This window comes from Ylistrum balloti, unplaced genomic scaffold (assembly GCF_031769215.1).
Source record: "Ylistrum balloti isolate Yb309-2 unplaced genomic scaffold, AGI_CSIRO_Ybal_v1 Utg370584, whole genome shotgun sequence".
NCBI classification, from domain to species: Eukaryota; Metazoa; Mollusca; class Bivalvia; order Pectinida; family Pectinidae; genus Ylistrum; species Ylistrum balloti.
Window position 1 is genome coordinate 1,267,030 of NW_026782363.1, and position 25,916 is coordinate 1,292,945.

Consider the following 25,916-nt stretch of genomic DNA (forward strand, 5'->3'; position numbering starts at 1 on the left):
ACGTGAAGTGTTGTGTGAGTATACTGTACCTTACACGTGAAGTGTTGTGTGAGTACACGTGAGTGTTGTGTGAGTATACTGTACCTTACACGTGGAGTGTTGTGTGAGTATACTGTACCTTACACGTGGAGTGTTGTGTGAGTATACTGTACCTTACACGTGAAGTGTTGTGTGAGTATAGTACAATGTACTTTACACGTGGAGTGTTGTGTGAGTATACTGTACCTTACACGTGAAGTGTTGTGTGACTGTACTTTACACGTGGAGTGTTTTGTGAGTATACTGTACTTTACACGTGAAGTGTTGTGTGAGTATACTGTACCTTACACGTGGAGTGTTGTGTGAGTGTACTGTACCTTACACGTGGAGTGTTGTGTGAGTATACTGTACTTTACACGTGGAGTGTTTTGTGAGTATACTGTACTTTACACGTGGAGTGTTTTGTGAGTATACTGTACCTTACACGTGAAGTGTTGTGTGAGTATATTGTATCTTACACGTGGAGTGTTGTGTGAGTACTTTACACGTGGAGTGTTTTGTGTTTTGTGAAGTGTTGTGTGAGTACAATGTACTTTACTTTACACGTGGAGTGTTGTGTGAGTATACTGTACCTTACACGTGGAGTGTTGTGTGAGTACTTTACACGTGGAGTGTTTTGTGAGTATACTGTACCTTACACGTGAAGTGTTGTGTGAGTATATTGTATCTTACACGTGGAGTGTTGTGTGAGTATACTGTACCTTACACATGAAGTGTTGTGTGAGTATACTGTACTTTACAAGTGGAGTGTTTTGTGAGTATACTGTACCTTACACGTGAAGTGTTGTGTGAGTACAATGTACTTTACACGTGGAGTGTTGTGTGAGTATACTGTACCTTACACGTGGAGTGTTGTGTGAGTATACTGTACCTTACACGTGGAGTGTTTTGTGAGTACAATGTACATTACACGTGGAGTGTTGTGTGAGTATACTGTACCTTACACGTGAAGTGTTGTGTGAGTATACTGTACCTTACACGTGAAGTGTTGTGTGAGTACAATGTACTTTACACGTGACGTGTTGTGTGAGTATACTGTACCTTACACGTGGAGTGTTGTGTAAGTACAATCTACTTTACACGTGACGTGTTGTGTGAGTATACTGTACCTTACACGTGGAGTGTTGTGTGAGTACAATCTACTTTACACGTGACGTGTTGTGTGAGTATACTGTACCTTACACTTGGAGTGTTGTGTGAGTATACTATACCTTACACGTGAAGTGTTGTGTGAGTACAATGTACTTTACACGTGGAGTGTTGTGTGAGTATACTGTACTTTACACGTGGAGTGTTGTGTGAGTATACTGTACCTTACACTTGGAGTGTTGTGTGAGTATACTGTACCTTACACGTGAAGTGTTGTGTGAGTATACTGTACCTTACACGTGGAGTGTTGTGTGAGTATACTGTACTTTACACGTGGAGTGTTGTGTGAGTATACTGTACCTTACACGTGGAGTGTTGTGTGAGTATACTGTACCTTACACGTGGAGTGTTGTGTGAATATACAGTACCATTCACGTGAAAATAAGTTAGTGTTTTTTTGTCTTCCCCGAAACAGATCATCACACTTCGTACAATAACAATCTGATGAGATGTTCTACCTGCAGCCAATGCTACTGTTGTGTACGTAGTCCGGAAGGTACCCATCAAGGTTGCGTCGTGTAAACAATCGGGTAGCTATGTACCGGGTTCCGACGCATTTTCCGTTTTTATAGACAATATCTAAAGCACTGTTATGCTCACTTTAGATACAAAATTTAATCGCCAGCAGTATTCAAACACCTTGCAAAAATTCAAACCGAAAAATGAATTATTGTTCTAAAAACTTATCTTCATCGGAAATGTGACAACGAGGCGGTAACTACTACGAACATTGAAATGTGTGTAAACGATATGTAGATATGGAATTAAGATTGCAGATCTACCTCTGTATATTTTGACTGCAGTGGAATCCGTTTGAAATGTTTTGTGTTTATACGATTATTTGTATTAATATGAAATAATGTTTCAATGGAGATGACATAAACAGTCTATTTACGCATTGTATTCCCGTTGAAATGTTCTTCCCGTTGAACTTTCATTTTGAATTAATACTTCATGTGTGGATTAATGAAAGATTGATTTCGAAGCTCCGTTGTACTTTCAAACAGAGCTTTAACACTTTTTGTTTCATGTGACATAAAATGTAGAAAATTGCAGAAAAACTCATCGAGATTCTAAGAATTGGTGTCAGAAGTTTTCGGTGTGTTTCTTCACCACCATGTTGATATATCCCCTGATCCTGAACACGTACGTGACAGTGAACGTGAGCTGCAACAGTTAATTCGACATTCTGTCGCTAAGGTCTAATTGTTTGATACATAAAGTCGGTCTATCGAATGTAGACTCAGTCGTGGTGACGGAAGGGAGGTAACTCTTTGAAGGCAATCTGAATTCCGTTGCGAGGTTAACAAAAACCGTATTAATGATACATAGACGATAATAATAAACAATTAAAACCAATCAATACATTTCTAATTTCCTAGAGCGATATTTTTTCTAAAAACTTTTTTTTTTCAAATCGTAACATTTTTGCAGTTCTACTTCCTGCTTATCTTGATGTTTCAATGTAATCTTTGATGCAGAAGATTGCAGGTGATAATGTATGGACAGCTCGTATTGTGTCGTTATTGTTTGTAAACAAGTCTGACCGCATGTCTTTTTCCTCGTGTATGTCTTCGGGCTCAGTTGTTTAGTGAGATATCACAATGAATGTGATTTTCCTGTAGTCGTGTGTCCGAGTTGGGAAAATTTTTATCATAAAATCCAGTAAGTTATGTTGATGTCAACTTTTGATTTTGACGTCAGATTTTAATTTCAATCACATATCAGTATTATACTCTATATCCTTCCTCGTGTCATTCGTATGCGAGAAGAGGGTGCTATGTTCTACATGTATTACGTCAGGAAACATTTATAATAAGGTGTATGAGAATCGTTTGTTTTGTACAAGGTGACGGTCTAACTAGGTGACGGTCTAACTAGGTAACGGTCACGGTCTAACTAGGTGACGGTCTAACTAGGCGACGGTCTAACTAGGTGACGGTCTAACTAGGCGACGGTCTAACTAGGTGACGGTCACGGTCTAACTAGGTGACGGTCTAACTAGGTGACGGTCTACAAAAGTTTAAGTTATATATTACGTAATAATGAAAGTACAGAAAATGGAAGGAACGCATGTTGTTGATATATATTATTCACGCCTAACAAAACCTGCACATCTGTACAAATCTACCAAAAGATTCGGTGGAAAGGTTGACATGAAATTTAATCAGTCATCCTGTAATTCTGAATCCCCGTTAAAACAAATCTTGATCCACCTACCTGATATTCGTTGTGTTGTTTTAAAAACAAAACTTGATCTCACCTACCTTGCATTCGTGGTGTTGTTTTAAAAAACAAATCTTGATCTCACCTACCTGGTACTCGTTGTGTTGTTTTTAAAACAAATCTTGATCTCACCTACCTGGTACTCGTTGTGTTGTTTTTAAAACATTCGCTTTTCATATTCATCTCTTCGTTGTCAACACTTCCTCAATAAGATTGAAATGTGTAACGAAGGTGATAAAGAGTTATTCCCCTTGTTCCGAGACGAACTAAAATTCTAAGAAAATACACTTTAATTATCTGATTGATGATGACATATTGTGTACCATGATTGTCATAAAATATTTGATAAGTCCAACATTAAACAAAAATATAGCAGATCTTAACACGGGAATTCGAGTTATCTTTCATATCATTTAAAATAACATGGATTAAAACAGACCAGACAACTAGTAAAACGCATTTAGTTTTAATTATATAATGATTATATACATTTCATTCTCAAATCAGTGACTCGAAACAGTCTAGATATCTCTCTTGTGAGTTTATATACCTCATGTGAGTATGTCATCAGTGACTCGAAACAGTCTAGATATCTCTCTTGTGAGTTTATATACCTCATGTGAGTATGTCGTCAGTGACTCGAAACAGTCTAGATATCTCTCTTGTGAGTTTATATACCTCATGTGAGTATGTCATCAGTGACTCGAAACAGTCTAGATATCTCTCGTGTGAGTTTATATACCTCATGTGAGTATGTGAGTATGATATCTCTCTTGTGAGTTTATATACCTCATGTGAGTATGTCATCAGTGACTCGAAACAGTCTAGATATCTCTCTTGTGAGTTTATATACCTCATGTGAGTATGTCATCAGTGACTCGAAACAGTCTAGATATCTCTCTTGTGAGTTTATATACCTCATGTGAGTATGTCATCAGTGACTCGAAACAGTCTAGATATCTCTCTTGTGAGTTTATATACCTCATGTGAGTATGTCATCAGTGACTCGAAACAGTCTAGATATCTCTCTTGTGAGTTTATATACCTCATGTGAGTATGTCATCAGTGACTCGAAACAGTCTAGATATCTCTCTTGTGAGTTTATATACTCATGTGAGTATGTCATCAGTGACTCGAAACAGTCTAGATATCTCTCGTGTGAGTTTATATACCTCATGTGAGTATGCCATCAGTGACTCGAAACAGTCTAGATATATGTATCTCTCTTGTGAGTTTATATAACTCATATGAGTATGTCATCAGTGACTCGAAACAGTCTAGATATATGTATCTCTCTTTTGAGTTTATATAACTCATGTGAGTATGTCAGCAGTGACTCGAAACAGTCTAGATATACGTATCTCTCTTGTGAGTTTATATTACTCATATGAGTATGTCATCAGTGACTCGAAACAGTCTAGATATGTGTATCTCTCGTGTGAGTTTATATAACTCATGTGAGTATGTCATCAGTGACTCGAAACAGTCTAGATATATGTATCGCTCTTGTGAGTTTATATAACTCATGTGAGTATGTCATCAGTGACTCGAAACAGTCTAGATATATGTATCTCTCTTGTGAGTTTATATAACTCATGTGAGTATGTCATCAGTGACTCGAAACAGTCTAGGTATCTCTCGTTTGAGTTTATATACCTCACGTGAGTATTTCATCAGTGACTCGAAACAGTCTAGATATGTGTATCTCGCGTGTGAGTTTATATACCTCGTGTGAGTATTTCATCAGTGACTCGAAACAGTCTAGATAAGTGTATCTTGCGTGTGAGTTTATATAACAGATAAAGCTTTGATTGAATTTTATCCTTCCTGGTATTAGAGGCGACTAATGTGGAATCTCAATGAAACTGGTAATACGTGTACAATTGTAAATACTTATATTCGCCTATACAGATTATAATCATGTCCTAAGTCTCTCCGTGACAATAACTGGTATATATGTACATGTGTATATATAGCTGTCGAAAGTATCGACGTTTTCTATTCAACGTTAATAAAGACCATTAAAAATATACCCATTTACTTATCTGTTTACTTTGACAATCCGCTGTACAATGTAGGTGTAATGAATTCTCTGGCGGTAAGCTTATCCCAACAATACTGGGCTTTAATATCGTAATTGTGTTGTTGCTTAGGGTTGTAAACCAATGGACCGGCTACAAATACGGTTCCTACATTCCCACATGCCAAGACACGAACTTCTTATCTAAAAGGAATACTACTAGACACTACTAATGGAGCGAAACGTTCCTGTCTAATCGGACGGGACCTCAATATTGAAACATATATTTACCTGTGGCTGTTTGATATTGACAACACGGCTGTTTACCTGAGAACCATCGAATGCTAATTATTGATTTTTTTCAGGTGGAGGTCTGTGTACATCAATATTCATATATTCGTGGTGTACGTGTAAAATAGATTTTGAAGAACTGGGTTGGTATCTCAACTCTACAACCTTCGGTAATACATATTACGTGTGTGTTACTTGTATATTGAAGAGACGGGACAAAATGGCGGCTCGGTATAACTTAGCCAGAAGCCTTCGTGATTGAGACCATCAGGACAGAACTTTATCAGTCAGACATTAGGCATTGACTCTGTTTCTCTAAAACACTTGTTCACAGACGCACAAAATGGCGACACCTGATGAAACGAAATATGGGTTCGGTATTTCGCTCGCCGCCATTGGGGTTCTAACACTTGTAACCAATGTGCTGTTCCTCTTTGTGTTCTTCCAGCGGAGGAGGATGAGGATTCCTGCCAAATATTTCGTGGCGAACCTGGCCTTTGTAGATATTTTGGGAGCAATCTTCTGGACGTCATTCAGCGTGCTAGCTGTGTTTGAGGACGGCTGGACGCTGTCATACGACGTATGTAAACTACAACAGTTCTTTGCCAATTTTTGTGTCCTCATCAACATGCACACATTATTGTTTCTTTCTTTTGAAAGGACACTAATGATTTACAAACCCTCGCGCCATTTTGAAATTTTTCAAAGGATAGTTCTGATCATAGCTGTCTGTGCTGTTTGGATCTTTGACGTGGTCTTGTCACTGTTTCCGGTCTCTGGTTGGGGGGAGGTGGCGTATTTCTCTAACCAGTACCAATGTGCTATGAACTACGACGAAAACGTTAGACAAATGCACTTCTCAACTGCCATCACATTTGGAATACCTATTATTTTCCTGGCATTGTGCTACGTATTAATTTTCATTCGGATTAAAAAATTGCGTGATAATATGTCACCGGAAGGTGCTATGGCACTCGAAACGAATGACGTCGCTTCCGGTGATACGTATTCAGCAAGACTCAAGCGCCAACAAATGAAATTCCAAGATGCCGGGAGGAAACGAAAGAAGCCAACTATCGGAAAGGTGGTGCATTACACTAAGGACGGATACGAGAGCAACGAATCCTCAACCGACGAGGAAGATGAAAAAGAGAACAAATCAAAGAAAAGTGACGAAGGGGGAATGAAACGAGTGTATTACTTGTCAAAGAACGACTACGAGTTGGTGAAGACGTACCTTATAACTACATTCGTGGTGATCGGATTGTGGTACCCACATATCATCATCACCTACGTCGATCTGTATGAGTTCAATGTCGTCATTTCGGCTAACGTCATCCGGTTTCTCGTTTTAATGACCCACGTTGCGGCCTTCGTCAAACCCATCATATATTTCCTCCACAATACAAACATGAGCACACACCTTAAAAAAACGTTTTGTAAACGCGACAGGTACAAAAGAATTGACAAGAAATCTAACAAGTATGCCGAAAATGACGACGAAGAGAACGGAGTAGCCCAAACAAATGCGGAACCGCAAGCTTAAGAGGCCCAATAACACATTGGGGATATATTGACGCAATGGAGAGCCGGCCTCTCCCATTGTGGTAGTCAATATTTACTGTTTTTGTGCTGGTAGATTTAACATTATATGTAGATATGTTTACTCGTTCACCATGGTTTTGCATTCATGTGTATAGTTTGTACATGTTACAATCGTATAATAAGAAGTGCGACAACTTTGGTCTATAGTATGATTATCCTTATGATACCAAAACACTGAATTTTCACCACAGTAAACTGGCACTCTGTTGCCTATATCATCGGTAATGGACGCTGGACCGGATGTAACTATCGCGCTATTACCGGAAGTGGAGTGAAGAGGACACGATTCTGTAAGGTTTGGACTATTGACAGTTCTTTGGTAAGAAGGTATAGGGACTTTTTCTTGACACGTGTTTTCGTCGTGTTTTCTTCTCGTCGCTTCGGTAACTGACTGAATTGTGTGTTTATAGTGATCTACAGTACAGAGAAACATCTAATAAGTCAGAATTAACACTGGGATCCATGTGGTCATCCAGTACACTAAGGTAGACGTTCACGATTTCTTTATATGACACTAAACCATTGCACTTCTAAGATAGTTGAAGATAGACTTCTAATAATCTATTTACATAAGTAACTTTATTTACGCCAGGACAGATAAATATAGGCAAAGCTGTCAATCGACCAATCAATGATATTGTCACTCATCAAACAGCCAATCATGTAAGAAGATGTCCAGCCTCTGTATCAGCTATATACCATGTCATTTCTATCTGTTGAACCATTTACACTATATGCAGGTCATAATATTGTTAATAATATTTTCATAATGAAGCTTGAATTATTTAATACGTTTTTATCAAATACAATTCGTTTTATGGGTGAGAAGTGATGTTTATTTTGTATATCATTCACGTGTATGTATATACGTGTATTACGCTCGTTTAGGGAGACTGGTCACTACAGACAGTGAGACTGGTCACTACAGACAGTGAGGCTGGTCACTACAGACAGTGATTAGTGCCTTTGGGATTTGTATTCTTACACATTCTTATTTAGGGAGCATATAGCTACCTCTTCGTCCGTCCGTCCGTCGTTCCGTCTATCTTTTTCGTGTCCGGGGACCTAACTTTGAGTAAAGTTTAGCAAGGATCATGAAACTCCGTGATTTCATCTGTTTCAGTAAGTTTATGTGCAGTGTTCTCGAACCAAGGTTCACAAACCCTTACTTACAGGGCTACTGTCATTTGTTAGAATTTTGTTTCCAGAGCATAATTTCGTCTGCTTAGGTGTATGCATTGGTCATTATCAGACGATGTGCAGTGTATCACGTCAGGGCATGCAAACCCTTAATTACAGAATTATTGCCCTTTGATAAGATAGAGTGTCCAGAGCATAATTGTATTTTGAATTGATGCTGATGAAACTCACAGCTTATTATAGAAGATACATGTTTGAAAACAGTTTCAAATCTTACAATAATAACATTACTGATGATCTTCCACATAATTTATAATACAAATTTATTCACAACACAGCAACAAGTAACTGGTTTAGGCTGATCGAGATGTGTTGGACAAAAACACATGTATGTAACATAGTAAAGCATTATTCGTTCTTCTTAAAATTTTAGTCATCAACAAATTTGTTTTCGGGGAACATCGTTCTTTTGTCATACTGGTCGCCGACGCATTCACGCCAAGTACCAATTTTCGCAACTGCCGAGGGAAATGTTTCTTTAATTCTTTAATTAAACTTATAAATGTTTTCGAGAAATTCTCTAGATGTAGTATTTATTTTTAAATATCTGCGAGCAGAAATACCATGATTGACCATGAGCTGCCTCAGTAGACGATTTAATGGACCTCTGGGTATATAAGGGGAAATAACTCGTATCAATGCTGATCAATTTTGCGAGTTTCTTGCTGACGTGAGTTACCCGTGTCGGCGTGAGCAGGTTTGGTGGTGTTTTGTTGACTGCGACCAAATTCAGCTTATCGATTTATTCACGCTTCACTAGTTTAAATGTTATAATCTCATTATCATTTCGTACTACATGAATATATTTAAAATCATGTGAAGCCTATATATAAAAGTAATAACGACAGTACGGATAAGTGAATTTTCGAGGAAATTTTCCCCTTTATCAAGACACAAATATTATATAAATTACACCACATACACAGAACATAAATCAAATACAAAGTTATAAATCTAAATCGAGAGCGGTAGTGAAAATTAAGGTGTCTCGATAATCCCTTCGGCCGATGGACGCCGAAGGCCCATCATGACGGACAAAAACACCCCAAGTTGTATGGAAGATGGTGATTAAAATAACAAAAATACATGTATTTGATATCGACCTCGGTATGTTTTGCACTGAAGACACTGAGGAGATTCGTCAACTCGCCCACAGGATAGGAAGGAAAGCAAAAATAGGAACTAAAAGGAAAGTGAAATAGATTAGCAAATAATTAAAAAAAAAAAAAATGGGGCCGGGAGTTTGGTGATACTAGCTGTCTCAGTGGTAGCTTGAGATGTACCGGCTGCCATGTATGTCTGACTCGACCCGTATGTAGTAGTGAGATCATTTGTTGTTAATGCCGAGTGGGTAGCTGGTTTGGAGTTGTCATCTTTTACAGTCAATGAGATCATTGAAATGCTAAAAAAATTTAACTTAAGAATAATGAGATTTTGCACTGTTTTCTTCTATTCGTGTAAAACATGTTTTTACTGTTGTCATGACTGTACTGTAATTGAACAATGAAACTAAAAGTATCGACAGCTTCTCCAAGAAATAAACTCACTGTGGCCATTGTTTACAGATAATTACAGTGTCAACTGTGGAATATAGCGTCTGTTCAGTACCTGACCTATTTCAAACTCTTTAGTTGACTATCTGTACATGTCAAAAATCACGTCGATTTCAAAGTATGTTTCCATATTTACAACGATTAAACGCTTCGTGGAGATTGGAAAATAATTAACGAATTCCTCAAATCAGATAATGTTTTTATCGAATAATGAGAAATGTCGGTAAGTATCGCTGAAACCAATCTAGTTTAAATCAGATCTTCGTTACATGGTGATCTCACCAAGCCTGATCAATCAGAGAGGTCCTTCCTCTGACGTCTTAAATATCAAGATACCGTCAAAAGGTAATTCATAATTAGACGAAGCGACTGAAAAAATGGATACACTGATGATATGAAATCAAACCGAAAAAGAATACATTAGTCATTATTGTCCTAGTATAACAATAAAGAAGACGACCAAGACAAAATATGAACATGGAGACCCATGGACACTACGAAGATAATAGGACCAGGCATTCCGGAATAGTTAGCGTCCTCTACTTCACCGACGACACAGTATCCATCTATAGTGTACCATACAAGCATATGATGGCATTTTACTACATTGCTTTTAGATATTAATACATACAGATACAAACCGTGCGTTTAGCTCATTTTCTCATTAAGTACAACTGCTATTCCTATCACATGCGGAATATACTTAGAGTGTAGTAAGTATATATGAATCTTACAGATAGGTTTGAAGGACTACTTCAGTTTTTGAGAAAATTACTACAAAGTCATTACGGCTTGTTTTTCCACTTCAAAAGTACTGTAAAATAGCAGAGTTTTGCTTTTGCTTTCTCGATTTGGTATAAAATTTTAGGAAAGAAAGAATTTACATAATACAATTTCATTGTTTTACAAAGCATTGATATTTAAACATGACGATATCTTTGGTGTTTATCTATGATTAAATAAAATTTTATTATTTTTTTTGAGGGGGGGGGGGGGGGGGGGGGGGTTGAGGGTTGAGGGTTGAAGATGGGGGAAAGACATAAAATTGAGTGTAATTTGCATTTGGCTTAAACATTACAATACTTAAAAGGCGTGACAGGCGTGACCCATAATAATAACGTAGAATTCTTGTCTGTTAAGGTCTACAATTACTATCTACTCTTCCCATTGATATATAAACAGTGCCCATGTTGTACGTGATTGGAAATTCCAGTTGGTCATGAAATCTATACGATACACACGCTTTCACCAACTTTATCACCGCTATTAGAGAAATTGATACTCTGACGAATGAGATACTCTGTAAATTCAATTAATTAGTGAAAGCGCCAGGTTCATGATAATGATATAGTTGGAAAACATAAGCAATGTTTTCGTGGAGACGAGGTGAATTATTAACTGTAATGAATATGTTGTCCTCATTCCAAAAGATGTGAATTATTAACTATAATGAATATGTTGTCCTCATTCCAAAAGTGGTTGTATATATGCAGTACTGATTGTACTCCGCCGCCTAGTCTCGTTAATGTTGAGAACGAAATGACCGGGGCTATATGCTAAATTAGACTTTACATTGTTGCTCCGTCGCATATCGGAACATTGGACAAGATGACACATTTATACGACAGTATTGTCGCTGTTACTGTACGTTAGTAATTAAAACGTAATCTGTTTCCGAAGAGGGACCGAGATTTATTGGAGAGTGTTTCCCTTCATTTCGCACAAAAAGATAAGTAGAAAGCTTATCATTACCAAAAACGACACGAATCTCACAAATGGTGATTAAATTTGGTTAGATAGGTCTATAATACGTGTTAAATGTTCTGTCGCGTTTATATAGTACAGCAAATTACTGTCCTCACAATCTGCAATTTTGTCAAGGTAGTGCGCTACATTATATAACATACGTAATTAGTTGATGCTATCCCCTAGGCATTTCCCCTTACAGTACAAGACATCAGAGAGATCGCTGAAAATGACATGTCTTTTTACTTGTTATTTGTCGATGAATTAATGGTAAGCGATTCAATTATCTACCAATAAAAATCCTCGTGACAAAGTCACAAAAATCCAAGCACGCGACACCCTCATATCTATCATCGAGAATTGTGTAAGAAGTTCACTTCTCGATTCTATATTTCACATTACAGTGAATAAATACCAACACTTTAAGAAAACTGGTTTTGAGGGTAACTTCCAATATTTTCATTATACCAATCCTTATCTTATTGTATTTTACACGTGAGTTCTGGTTTACATATGATTCGTTATTCGTTGTTATCACGTCAATTTTATAGACTTGTTGACTCATTAAAACGAGGAAATGACCTGCTGGACGTCTTCCTACAGAGCGAATGACCAGAATGTCAGTGATTGTCTCTTAATGTGTAAAATTTCCGCTCTGATAAAGGTAGTTATTTCCATCCCTAATTTAAATGTTATTTCTAAAGGAGGCTTAAGCCGTGCAGACACATGGGAATGCTAAAACAAGTACAGTGTGTGTGGTTAATACCGGACCTGTAGAGTGTGTACAGGTAAACACAGGTATATTATACATACAAAATCTATCTACATTGTGTCCTATTTGATCTGAGGTGACGCCTGGTCTCGGTATAAGTTATCACATTCCTGTGCTGAATTTCCACTACATCCCTGAATCCGCAGTCTTGATCAGCACTGACTGGACACCATTAAGGTAAATAGACAGCACGCAAGCTTAACATATACATTACATCAGTGTCATTGACTTTGGTTACGTTATATTTAATTTGATGATACCACTTATTCAAAAAAGCTAAATCACCTATCATGAGTTGAATATTATCGAGTATTTGTAATCCATCACGTGTTATCATCAGCTGGGTATTGTCAAGTGGTGGTTATATGAGGGGCTTTAAGAGTAAAACCATTCGCAGAGACGACTATCACGAAATGTCACGCTTTGAGCTTATCCGCATTATGTCGGCTTGAACTCACTTGCAGTTGTGTAACATGATAGTCTGACTATTGGATTCGGTTCCACTTCTGGTTTGTTAGGGTAGTTTGGTGGCCTGACTGGTAGGTTCATATCTACTTCCGGTTTCGATCACAGTAGTTCGATGACCTGACTGTTTAATTGAGACCCACTTCCGGTATGTAATCATAACTGTATTGATGGTGTTTATGTTGGGATGAATCCATAGTCCATGGTAAAACCGTCTCTTACCATTACTTCACGGTACGGCCCAACTTAGCTTTAATGTGGTAATGTATTTGCTACTTTTGCCGTTTTCCCAATAACTTTGTTTGGTGCTGCCCACTAACTATTTGTGGTTCTGTATTTGATGGGAAACTCGGGTTTGTAAATGATTGGAAGATGTGTTTGACATACGTTGTATAATCATCATAATTAAGCTTCAGACTCAATCACGCCTGCTTCCATTGATATTGGTTGTCATATGTACGGATTCCGTATTGTCGCTGTGGATGGCATTCTCCATTTACGTCCTGTCAGACGAAGGAATAGTGTGTGTATAACTCTATATTGTATATGGCATGTGATATTAGATAATATTTGATAACACCAACTCTGGCTGATGGTAACCGACATAAAACCACTAAGGTATGTGCTGATGTTTCTGTTTTGAGTGTCAAGATCTGGTGCTGTGATAACGTAGACCACAAATCAATAGTGTTACCCAAGTAGCAAATTGAATCTATTGTACTTGTAACAGTATGTTTTTTACCGAAAATACATTATGTTAACCTCTCATGAGCTTAGTACTTATCTATTATTTAATGCGTATCATACAAGGGAATAACAAGAGTCTGTACCACGGTGTCACGCTGAAATCTTTCCAATTTCAGTCCGATAGACTAAAGAGTGTGCATGAATGATAGATCTTGTAAAACAAGCAACACCAGTCTGTACCCAGATTTACTCGGATGTCGGACAGATAATCTCTGACCTACCTAACTGGTCAGCTACTTTTAAAAGTATGAATTAAGTGACGAAATACCAATATTTTGAATTCAAAATGACCCAACACACAAACTTTATATTTAAGTAGCTGGAATCTAATATCCCATCACCTTGTACGTTCATCAGTGAATTTCCCACATACACAACGCTACATTTACAAATTATATATCTTACATTAGTCAATTCACTTGGTTCAAAGTCCAAAAAGACAGTCAATGTACACAATACCTGTAAAACGAGTTGAAACTCCTCAAATATTACATAATCTTCATGAAATAGTGGTAAGCGAGTCAGACTTTGAAACCCTGGACTAGTGTCTGATGTTCAACAACACCTTTCGCGAGTCGCTCCGTAAATTATTTGTGTACATAGTGTGGCTGACACGCTGATGTATCATGTGTTATAATGGTGGCAACGACAAGTCCGGTTGTTTTTGTCTGTCTGTTATCTGTCTCCATGGTTACAGATAATTGTTTACACCGTGTTAGACAAGCGAGAGCGTGTATCTATTTTACATATAAAATGCGAATATATAACTATGGTCAAATTGGTTTGAACACTGTTTTTAGATTCAAGGTCAGATATATTGGGGCTGAAACTGTCTTTGGGGTAGGTCAAAAGTCAGAAGGCAGGTATCTATGAATGTTGTCAGGCAAACGTGTATATCTCACTGAATAATGACGGGGACATTGTTAAATGACACCTGCCTAGTCACGTTTACAAATGGATTCATCTGTTCTGAACATGGACGAACGATCAACGCAAAGGTCAAAACATATTGTAACAAAAAACAATGTTCTGGTCATTATTTAAGGCTTCCGCTAGGATTCGAACCCTGGACCCCGTACTTATTAGTATTAACTCAACCGATTGCACCAAAGACAATATCTCTGTTTGTAAACAGTATCACATTCATAATGTACGCTAAAGCTAGAACACCTGGTATCGTTTACTACAGTAAAACAAAACTCTCTAAGTATATCTCTGTGCGGTTGGTCTTATTGCACTTAAAAGTAATTCCTCAAGTGCACAATTATGTAGAAAGCATCCATGTTGCCTTCACGTCTTGGCGTAGCTTCGAGATGTGTGTTCCATTTACCTTGATTTCCAATTTTTGTAAAAGATAAGGTTTTTTAAATTTTACGAGAGTTACGAAAGTCGATTCCGTGTTTACAAAACTCTTCAAAATATCTTCACTCTAGACCGTGCTTCCAGTCTAATTTAGCTTTTAAAATTGTGTAGATGCTTATAGAGCAAGTGAGAATTTTGATATTACAAAGTAACAAAACTTTAAATGGCCTCATCCTTGTTCTACGACACAGTCCATCTTCCCCATTCAAAACCTTATTCATATATTAATTGGGACATTGCCGGCCGTAATATAAGATAACCAGATGATTAGTTGACGAATTCCATTGTGTGTATGTGTGTGGGTATGTGTGTGTATGCGTGCGTGTGTGTGTGAGAGAGAGAGAGAGATAGAGAGAGAGAGAGAGAGAGAGTGTGTGTGTGTGTGTATGTGTGTGTGTGTGTGTGTGTGTGTGTGTGCGTGCGTGCGTGCATGTGCTTTGTTAGATCTGCCATGTGCAACACAAAACAAACAAATCGCAATGTAAATGTTTATTTTCTGCTATAACTTTTCTTGGAATAACCATTGGAAAATCGCAATATTGAAGGCGTTGTCGAATTTATACCGCCGTAATGTCTCGTCATGGACGATATCCTGATTACGTATTCTGTAGTGTACTGTTCTTATGAATTTATACCGCCGTAATGTCTCGTCATGGACGATATCCTGATTACGTATTCTGTAGTGTACTGTTCTTATGAATTTATACCGCCGTAATGTCTCGTCATGGACGATATCCTGATTACGTATTCTGTAGTGTACTGTTCTTATGAATTTATACCGCCGTAATGTCTCGTCATGGACGATATCCTGATTACGTATTCTGTAGTGTACTGTTCTTATGAATTTATACCGCCGTAATGTCTCGTCATGGACGATATCCTGATTACGTATTCTGTAGTGTACTGTTCTTATGAATTTATACCGCCGTAATGTTTCGTCATGGACGATATCCTGATTACGTATTCTGTAGTGTACTGTTCTTATGAATTTATACCGCCGTAATGTCTCGTCATGGACGATATCCTGATTACGTATTCTGTAGTGTACTGTTCTTATGAATTTATACCGCCGTAATGTCTCGTCATGGACGATATCCTGATTACGTATTCTGTAGTGTACTGTTCTTATAATTTATACACAAATCTTCGTCATGGACGATATCCTGATTACGTATTCTGTAGTGTACTGTTCTTATGCTGGTTTATACAATTTTATGTTTCTTCCAAAACAAATCTCGGCAAAACTTTGCCATATCAATATGATGTATCCAACATACAAGATCCTCAATTGACTGTGTTCACCCCATTGCACTGGAATTATAAGAAGACTCGCTAAACTTCATTATTCCACACCGACACGCTTGCACCAAGAACCTTCATGACGCATCAATATATTTTTGAACACAAATCTTCGAGCTGCATCAAGATGCAAACATCTGGAAGAACGTAAGCTTTACGACATAGATATCAACATGTGAAATGGGTTACGTGTGGACATTCCATGTATTACCAAGGTATGTGACGGTCAGAATTTTATAGGTAATCAGTGTGATCTAAAACAAGACAGATAATACTACGTCACGACGGTCGTACCGATCAGATTCCTCAAAAATAAAAAAAAATAGTATATAACCCTACCGTTATCAGTGGTATATTGTGTATCACCATACCGTTAGCAGTGGTATATTGTGTACCACCCTACCGTTACCAGTGGTATATTATGTACCATCCTACCGTCATCAGTGGTATATTGTGTATCACCCTACCGTTAACAGTGGTATATTGTGTACCATCCTAACGTAAGCAGTGGTATATTGTGTATAACCCTACCATTAGCAGTGGTATAATGTGTACCACTCTACCGTCAGCTGTGGTATATTGTGTACCACCCTACCGTTAGCAGTGGTATATTGTGTATCACCCTACCGTTAACAGTGATATATTGTGTACCACCCTACCGTAAGCAGTGGTATATTGTGAACCAACCTACCGTTAGTAGTGGTATATTGTGTATCACCCTTTCGTTAGCAGTGGTATATCGTGTACCACCCTACCGTAAGCAGTGGTATATTGTGTATCACCCTTTCGTTAGCAGTGGTATATTGTGTATCACCCTACCGTCAGCTGTGGTATGTTGTGTACCACCCTACCGTAAGCAGTGGTATATTGTGAACCAACCTACCATTAGTAGTGTTATATTGTGTATTACCCTTTCGTTAGCAGTGGTATATTGTGTACCACCCTACCGTCAGCTGTGGTATATTGTGTCCCACCCTACCGTTTGCAGTGGTATATTGTGTATCACCCTACCGTTAACAGTGGTATATTGTGTACCGCCCTACCATTAGCAGTGGTATATTGTGTATCACTCTACCATTAGCAGTGGTATATTGTGTACCACCCTACCGTTAGCAGTAGTATATTGTGTACCACCCTACCGTTAGCAGTGGTATATCGTGTACCACCCTACCGTTAGCAGTGGTATATCGTGTACCGCCCTACCGTTGGTAGTGGTATATCGTGTACCGCCCTACCGTTAACAGTGGTATATTGTGTACCACCCTAACGTAAGCAGTGGTATATTGTGTACAACCCTACCGTTAACAGTGGTATATTGTGTATCAGCCTGCCGTTAGCAATGGTATATTGTGTATCAGCCTACCGTCAGCTGTGGTATATTGTGTATCAGCCTACCGTCAGCTGTGGTATATTGTGTACCACCCTACCGTCAGCTGTGGTATATTGTGTACCACCCTACCGTTAGCAGTGGTATATTGCGTACCGCCCTACCGTCAGCTGTGGTATATGGTGTACCACCCTACCGTCAGCTGTGGTATATTGTGTACCACCCTACCGTCAGCTGTGGCATATTGTGTACCATCCTACCGTTAGCAGTGTTATATTGTGTACCACCCTACCGTTAACAGTGGTATATTGTGTACAACCCTACCGTTAACAGTGGAATTTTGTGTATCACCCTACCGTTAGCAATGTTATATTGTGTATCAGCCTACCGTCAGCTGTGGTATATTGTGTACCACCCTACCGTTAACAGTGGTATATCGTGTACCGCCCTACCGTTAACAGTGGTATATTGTGTACAACCCTACCGTTAACAGTGGAATATTGTGTATCACCCTACCGTTAGCAATGGTATATTGTGTATCAGCCTACCGTCAGCTGTGGTATATTGTGTACCACCCTACCGTTAACAGTGGTATATCGTGTACTACCCTACCATTAACAATAATACATTTTTGACCACCCTACTATTTACAGCTATATTTTCCCGTTGTGTTCCATAGTTTAGTTTCAGTCAAGATTTTCTTCTTAAGTTATCATCGACATTTACGACCGTCAAAATAGGTGCTGCAAAAACCATGATAAATATTTATGAATGGTTTTCCTAAAAATCCGTTGCATCGCTTCATCTTTATTTAAGATTCATCAGCCGTCGCTTCCTTTTTGTACCGCCTTCCCTGTCTTATCGATCCATTACCATTCCTTAGTTACCATCAGATTAATTGTAAAATCATTTTTTTCAATGTTAACGTATACGAATTGACAATTTAATCTTGTTTATTACTGAAATGTCAAATCCAGGGAAGGATTGACAAATATCAAAGTAATCACAGGCAGCACGCTATTCGGAGGTAATATCTATATGTTTTCACCAGATCATATTTGTTTTGATGCCAGAGTACAGACAATTTGTTGTACCTCAATGTTAGAGTACTGACAACAGGTTGTACCTCAATGTTAGAGACCAGACAACATGTTGTTCCTCAGTGTTAGAGTAAAGACAACATGTTGTTTCCCACAGTCCGAGTACAGACAACATGTTGTACCTCAGTGTTAGAGACCAGGCAACATGTTGTTCCCCAGTGTTAGAGTACAGACAACATGTTATTCCCCAGTGTTAGAGTACAGACAACATATTGTTTCCCACAGTCCGAGTACAGACAACATGTTGTTTCCCACAGTCCGAGTACAGACAACATGTTGTTACCCAGTGTTAGAGACCAGACAGCAGTTATTCCCCGGTGTTAGAGTACAGACAACATGTTGTTCCTCAGTGTTAGAGTACAGACAACATGTTGTTTCCCACAGTCCGAGTACAGACAACATGTTGTTTCCCACAGTCCGAGTACAGACAACATGTTGTTTTCCACAGTCCGAGTACAGACAACATGTTGTTTCCCACAGTCCGAGTACAGACAACATGTTGTACCTCAGTGTTAGAGACCAGACAACATGTTATTTCCCAATGTCAGAGTACAGACAACATGTTGTTCATCAGTGTCAGAGTACAGACAACACGTTGTTCCTCAGTGTTAGAGTACAGCGACATGTTGTTACCCGGTGTTAGAGTACTGACAACATGCTGTTTCTCAGTGTTAGAGTACAGACAACATATTGTTACCCAGTTTAAGAGTGCATACAACATGTTGTTCCTCAGTGTTAGAGTACAGCGACATGTTGTTCCTCAGTGTTAGAGTACTGACAACATGTTGTTCCTCGGTGTCACAGTACAGACAACATGTTGTTTCCCACAGTCCGAGTACAGACAACATGTTGTTCCTCAGTGTTAGAGTACAGCGACATGTTGTACCTCAGTGTCAGAGTACAGACAACATGTTGTTTCCCACAGTCCGAGTACAGACAACATGTTGTACCTCAGTGTTAGAGACCAGACAACATGTTGTTTCCCACAGTCCGAGCACAGACAACATGTTGTACCTCAGTGTCAGAGTACAGACAACATGTTGTCCCAGTATTAGAGTACAGACAACAAGTTGTTTCCCACAGTCCGAGTACAGACAACATGTTATTCCCCAGTGTTAGAGTACAGACAACATGTTGTTCCTCAGTGTTAGAGTACAGCGACATGTTGTTACCCGGTGTTAGAGTACTGACAACATGTTGTTCCCTAGTGTTAGAGTACAGACAACATGTTGTTCCCCGGTGTTAGAGTACAGACAACATGTCGTACCTCAGTGTCAGAGTACAGACAACATGTTGTTTCCCAGTGTAAGAGTACAGACAACATGTTGTACCTCAGTGTTAGAGTACAGCGACATGTTGTTACCCGGTGTTAGAGTACTGACAACATGTTGTTACCCAGTGTTGTACCTCAGTGTCAGAGTACAGACAAAATGTTGTTCCCCAGTGTTAGAGTACAGACAACATGTTATTCCCCAGTGTTAGAGTACAGACAACATGTTGTTTCCCACAGTCCGAGTACAGACAACATGTTGTACCTCAGTGTTAGAGACCAGACAACATGTTGTTTCCCACAGTCCGAGTAAAGACAACATGTTGTACCTCAGTGTCAGAGTATAGACAACATGTTGTCCCAGTGTTAGAGTACAGACAACATGTTGTTCCCGGTGTTAGAGTACAGACAACATGTTGTTCGACAATGTTAGAATACAGACAACATGTTCTTTACCACAGTCCGAGTACAGACAATATGTTGTACCTCAGTGTTAGAGTACAGCGACATGTTGTCACCCGGTGTTAGAGTACTGACAACATGTTGTTACCCAGTGTTAGAGTACAGACAACATGTTGTACCTCAGTGTCAGAGTACAGACAACATATTGTTACCCAGTTTAAGAGTGCATACAACATGTTGTTTCCCAGTGTTAGAGTACAGACAACATGTTATTCCCCAGTGTTAGAGTACAGACAACATGTTGTTTCCCACAGTCCGAGTACAGACAACATGTTGTACCTCAGTGTTAGAGACCAGACAACATGTTGTTTCCCACAGTCCGAGTAAAGACAACATGTTGTACCTCAGTGTCAGAGTATAGACAACATGTTGTCCCAGTGTTAGAGTACAGACAACATGTTGTTCCCCGGTGTTAGAGTACAGACAACATGTTGTTCGACAATGTTAGAATACAGACAACAAGTTCTTTCCCACAGTCCGAGTACAGACAATATGTTGTACCTCAGTGTTAGAGTACAGCGACATGTTGTTACCCGGTGTTAGAGTACTGACAACATGTTGTTACCCAGTGTTAGAGTACAGACAACATGTTGTACCTCAGTGTCAGAGTACAGACAACATATTGTTACCCAGTTTAAGAGTGCATACAACATGTTGTTCCCCAGTGTTAGAGTACAGACAACATGTTGCTCCTCAGTGTTAGAGTACAGACAACATGTTGTTCCCTAGTGTTAGAGTACAGGCAACATGTTATTCCCCAGTGTTAGAATACGGACAACATGTTGTTCCCCAGTGTTAGAGTACAGACAACATGTTGTTCCCCGATGTTTGAGTGCTGACGGCATGTTGTCCCAGTGTTAGAGTACAGACAACATGTTGTTCCCCGGTGTTAGAGTACAGACAACATGTTGTTCGACAATGTTAGAGTACAGACAACATGTTGTTCCCCGGTGTTAGAGTACAGACAACATGTTGTTCGACAATGTTATAGTACAGACAACATGTTGTACCTCAGTGTTAGAGTACAGACATGTTGTTCCTCAGTGTCACAGTACAGACAACATGTTGTTCCTCAGTGTAACAGTACAGACAACATGTTTGTTCTCCGGTGTTAGAGTACAGACAACATGTTGTTCGACAATGTTAGAGTACAGACAACATGTTGTTCCCCGGTTTTAGAATAAAGCGACATGTTGTTACCCAGTGTTAGAGTACAGACAACATGTTGTTCCTCAGTGTCACAGTACAGACAACATGTTGTTCCTCAGTGTAACAGTACAGACAATATGTTTGTTCTCCGGTGTTAGAGTACAAACAACATGTTGTTCCCCAGTGTGAGAGTACAGACAACATGTTATTCCCGGTGTTAGAGTAAAGCGACATGTTGTTCCCCAGTGTTAGAGTACAGACAACATGTTGTTGTTCCTCGGTGTCACAGTACAGACAACATGTTTGTTCCCCAGTGTTAGAGTACAAACAACATGTTGTTTCCCACAGTCCGAGTACAGACAACATGCTGTTTCTCAGTGTTAGAGTACAGACAACATGTTGTTCCCCAGTGTTAGAGTACAGACAACATGTTGTTCCCCAGTGTTAGAGTACAGACAACATGTTGTTCCTCAGTGTTAGAGTACAGACAACATGTTGTTCTCCAGTGTTAGAGTACAGACAACATGTTGTTCCTCAGTGTTAGAGTACAGACAACATGTTGTTCCCTAGTGTTAGAGTACAGACAACATGTTGTTTCCCACAGTCCGAGTACAGACAACATGTTGTTCCTCAGTGTTAGAGTACAGACAACATGTTGTTACCCAGTGTTAGAGTACAGACAACATGTTGTTCCCCGGTGTTAGAGTACAGCGGCATGTTGTTCCTCGGTGTTAGAATACAGACAACATGTTGTTCCCCAGTGTTAGAGTACAGACAACATGTTATTCCCCAGTGTTAGTGTACAGCGACATGTTGTTCCCCAGTGTTAGAGTACAGACATCATGTTGTTCCTCAGTGTTAGAGTACAGACAACATGTTGTTCCCCAGTGTTACAGTACAGACAACATGTTATTCCCCAGTGTCAGAATACAGAAAACATGTTGTTCCCCAGTGTCAGAATACAGACAACATGTTTTTTCCCAGTGTTAGACAGCAGACAACATGTCAGAGTACAGACAACATGTATTAGGCAATTGTTAAGTATAGCCAGCGTAATGTTTCTCAGTTTTAGGATACTGACAACACGTTGCTCCAAATACAACATTTTGTTTCCCAGTAATTAAGTACATAAATACCACAGCCTAGATTACTACAATAACACTCATTAGTATTCCGGAAGCGCACCGATCGCCTTAATGAATTGTGTACGTTAATGAGACTTCAAAAAGGGTTGGGCAACGGTTTCATTAGCGGGTACTCACACTGAGTCGTTAATATCTGTTGTCTGCCAGTCAGTGGCTGCTGATTTGGGTATGACCGAGAAAGCCAATGTTTATCAAAAAGGCTCTACAATTCCCTGAAAATAACTCCAATCATGTTTTTCTTTGCTGTTTTCCACTGTTTTAACTTTCTCGGCAACTGCAATATCATGTAATGAGGTGCGTTTGAGGCCGCGAGAGAAAAAGCTGAAGGCGGACTTCTAAGAACGCGTGACAAAATGGATATAACTGAACATAGTTGAAAACGGACGTTTTAAGACCCAAGACAAAATGGATGTGCTATTGGTGAAGACGGAGATAGGACACTATGTTGCAACTGGTGCAGTAGAATCTTATGATTGTAACACCACAACCTTTCCACATTAGTCGCCTCCTGTGGAATTTGATCTCCAGGAAACAGCAAGTGTCTAGAGTCCCATGTCTGGCTAGTGTTAAGCCAGTGTTTAGCTACTGTAAAGCTACAGTTCGGCTATACAGCGCCTAGCAAGTGTCCGGCTTATGTCCAGTTCATGGCTATTTGTCATTGCTGGTTTTGTGTCCCACGGCCTCGTTTGTTTTCTAGCTAAGATACAATGTCTTGCTTAGGTCTGACTTGTTTCCAGAATCTGAACGAATTTCAATGTCTAGCTAGAGTCTATTGTCTGGCTATAGTCCGGCTTCATTTAAATGTGCGGCTAATGCTTAATTTTAGCTCGGCTTAATTCTATAGCTATAGCCAACTTTACTTCTATACACAACCAGTGTCCAGTGTGGGTTAATGCCATCGTGTAGCTAATGATCAGTGACTTAGTCCAGCTTAATTACACTGTGTGGCTTGTATCCAGCTTAATTACACTGTGTGGCTTGTATCCAGTGTCCAGCTATAATCCTACTTAATTACACTGTGTGGCTTGTATCCAGTGTCCAGCTATAATCCTACTTAATTACACTGTGTGGCTTGTATCAAGTGTCCAGATATAACCCGACTTAATTACACTGTGTGGCTTGTATCCAGTGTCCAGCTATAATCCGGTTTAATTACACTGTGTGGCTTGTATCCAGTGTCCAGCTATAATCCGGTTTAATTACACTGTGTGGCTTGTATCCAGTGTCCAGCTATAATCCGACTTAATTACACTGTGTGGCTTGTATCCAGTGTCCAGCTATAATCCTACTTAATTACACTGTGTGGCTTGTATCCAGTGTCCAGATATAATCCGACTTAATTACACTGTGTGGCTTGTATCCAGTGTCCAGCTATAATCCTACTTAATTACACTGTGTGGCTTGTATCAAGTGTCCAGATATAATCCGACTTAATTACACTGTGTGGCTTGTATCCAGTGTCCAGCTATAATCCTACTTAATTACACTGTGTGGCTTGTATCAAGTGTCCAGATATAATCCGACTTAATTACACTGTGTGGCTTGTATCCAGTGTCCAGCTATAATCCTACTTAATTACACTGTGTGGCTTGTATCAAGTGTCCAGATATAACCCGACTTAATTACACTGTGTGGCTTGTATCCAGTGTCCAGCTATAATCCGGTTTAATTACACTGTGTGGCTTGTATCCAGTGTCCAGCTATAATCCGACTTAATTACACTGTGTGGCTTGTATCCAGTGTCCAGCTATAATCCTACTTAATTACACTGTGTGGCTTGTATCAAGTGTCCAGATATAACCCGACTTAATTACACTGTGTGGCTTGTATCCAGTGTCCAGATATAATCCGGTTTAATTACACTGTGTGGCTTGTATCCAGTGTCCAGCTATAATCCGGTTTAATTACACTGTGTGGCTTGTATCCAGTGTCCAGCTATAATCCGGTTTAATTCAAGTGTGCGAGGTAGTAACCAATGTCTAACTATGGTACGGCTTCATTTTCAAGGTACGGTTAGTGTCTAGTGTCTAGTATGACCCGGATTAATTCCGGTGAGGTGCTAGTGTCTAGTGTCTGGTTAGTGTCGAGTGTCTAATATGACCCGGCTTAATTCCAGTGAGGTGCTAGTGTCTAGTGTCTGGTAAGTGCCCAGTGTCTAGTATGACCCGGATTAATTCCGGTGAGGTTCTAGTGTCTAGTGTCTGGTTAGTGTCCTGTTTCTAGTATGACCCGGATTAATTCCGGTGAGGTTCTAGTGTCTAGTGTCTGGTTAGTGTCCTGTGTCTAGTATGACCCGGATTAATTCCGGTGAGGTGCTAGTGTCTAGTGTCTTGTTAGTATCCTGTATCTAGCATGACCCGGATTAATTCCGGTGAGGTGCTAGTGTCTAGTGTCTTGTTAGTGTCCAGTGTCTAGTATAACCCGGATTAATTCCGGTGTGGTGCTAGTGTCTAGTGTCTGGTCAGTGTCGAGTGTCTAATATGACCCGGCTTAATTCCAGTGAGGTGCTAGTGTCTAGTGTCTGGTAAGTGTCCAGTGTCTAATATGACCCGGATTAATTCCGGTGAGGTGCTAGTGTCTAGTGTCTGGTTAGTGTCCTGTGTCTAGCATGACCCGGATTAATTCCGGTAAGGTGCTAGTGTCTAGTGTCTTATTAGTATCCTGTGTCTAGTATGACCTGGATTAATTCCAGTGAGGTGCTAGTGTCCTGTGTCTAGTATGACCCGGACTAATTCCAGTGAGGTGCTGGTGTCTAGTGTCTGGTTTGTGCCCAATATCTAGTATGACCCGGATTAGTCCCAGTGTTTTGCTAATGTCCAGTGTCTTGTTAGTGTTTAATATGTTGTTATGGTCCAGTTTTATTCTAGATTTTGGCGGTGTCTTGAGGCAGGTTAGTGTCTGACTTGTTTGTGACTAGTGTACGTCTAGTGTCTAATGATTTTAATACTCTGCTTTTCTCTTTTTAGATCCGACACAACACAGATCCGGA

The 25,916-nt window shown here is 39.4% G+C and overlaps 1 protein-coding gene across 1 annotated transcript; it reads left to right on the forward strand.

The window, feature by feature from the left end:
- The first annotated feature begins 6,068 nt into the window (after positions 1–6,068).
- Positions 6,069–7,271, forward strand: LOC132556671 (rhodopsin-like). Its single transcript, XM_060221105.1, has one exon. The coding sequence runs from the start codon at positions 6,069–6,071 to the stop codon at positions 7,269–7,271; it is 1,203 nt and encodes a 400-aa protein (XP_060077088.1).
- The last annotated feature ends 18,645 nt before the right edge of the window (positions 7,272–25,916 follow it).

Coding starts and splice junctions, on each gene's coding strand:
- LOC132556671 (XM_060221105.1), top strand. CDS start 6,069: ATGGCGACACCTGATGAAACGAAATATGGGTTCGGTATTTCGCTCGCC.